Source organism: Hippocampus comes, unplaced genomic scaffold, assembly GCF_001891065.2.
Source record: "Hippocampus comes isolate QL1 unplaced genomic scaffold, H_comes_QL1_v1.1 C16364691, whole genome shotgun sequence".
Taxonomy (NCBI): domain Eukaryota; kingdom Metazoa; phylum Chordata; class Actinopteri; order Syngnathiformes; family Syngnathidae; genus Hippocampus; species Hippocampus comes.
In genome coordinates this window covers 1-372 of record NW_017830167.1, presented here as the reverse complement: position 1 = coordinate 372, position 372 = coordinate 1, and the positions used below count along the sequence as shown (strand labels likewise).

General features: G+C 52.4%; 1 protein-coding gene across 1 annotated transcript; it reads left to right on the top strand.

Annotated features, from left to right (window-relative positions):
* Positions 1 to 3: 3 nt before the first annotated feature.
* On the top strand, positions 4 to 365 carry LOC109508628 (heat shock protein HSP 90-alpha A2-like; the record flags this gene model as incomplete). The annotated part of the gene is made up of 2 exons (XM_019858660.1): positions 4 to 130; positions 217 to 365. Coding segments are annotated over 2 exons (276 nt in total), but the record flags the coding sequence as incomplete, so codon positions are not given.
* Positions 366 to 372: the final 7 nt, after the last annotated feature.

The window sequence follows — 372 nt, the reverse complement described above, 5'->3', positions numbered from 1 at the left end:
TTCGGCGTGGGCTTCTACTCGGCCTACCTGGTGGCCGACAAGGTGACGGTTGTCACCAAGCACAATGACGACGAGCAGTACGTGTGGGAGTCCGCGGCCGGGGGCTCGTTCACCGTCATGGTGGACAAGAGTGAGTACACACCGTTAGCTTAGCACACAGTTTTGCTACGTGAAGAGCGTTATCTGTAACCTGAGTTGACACTTCTTGCCCATCAGCTAATGAACCGATTGGTCGTGGAACCAAGGTTATTTTGCACCTGAAGGATGACCAGATGGAATACGTTGAGGAGCGGAGGGTCAAAGAGATTGTGAAGAAGCACTCGCAGTTTATCGGCTACCCCATCACGCTCTATGTAAGTGAAAGGGGACAAT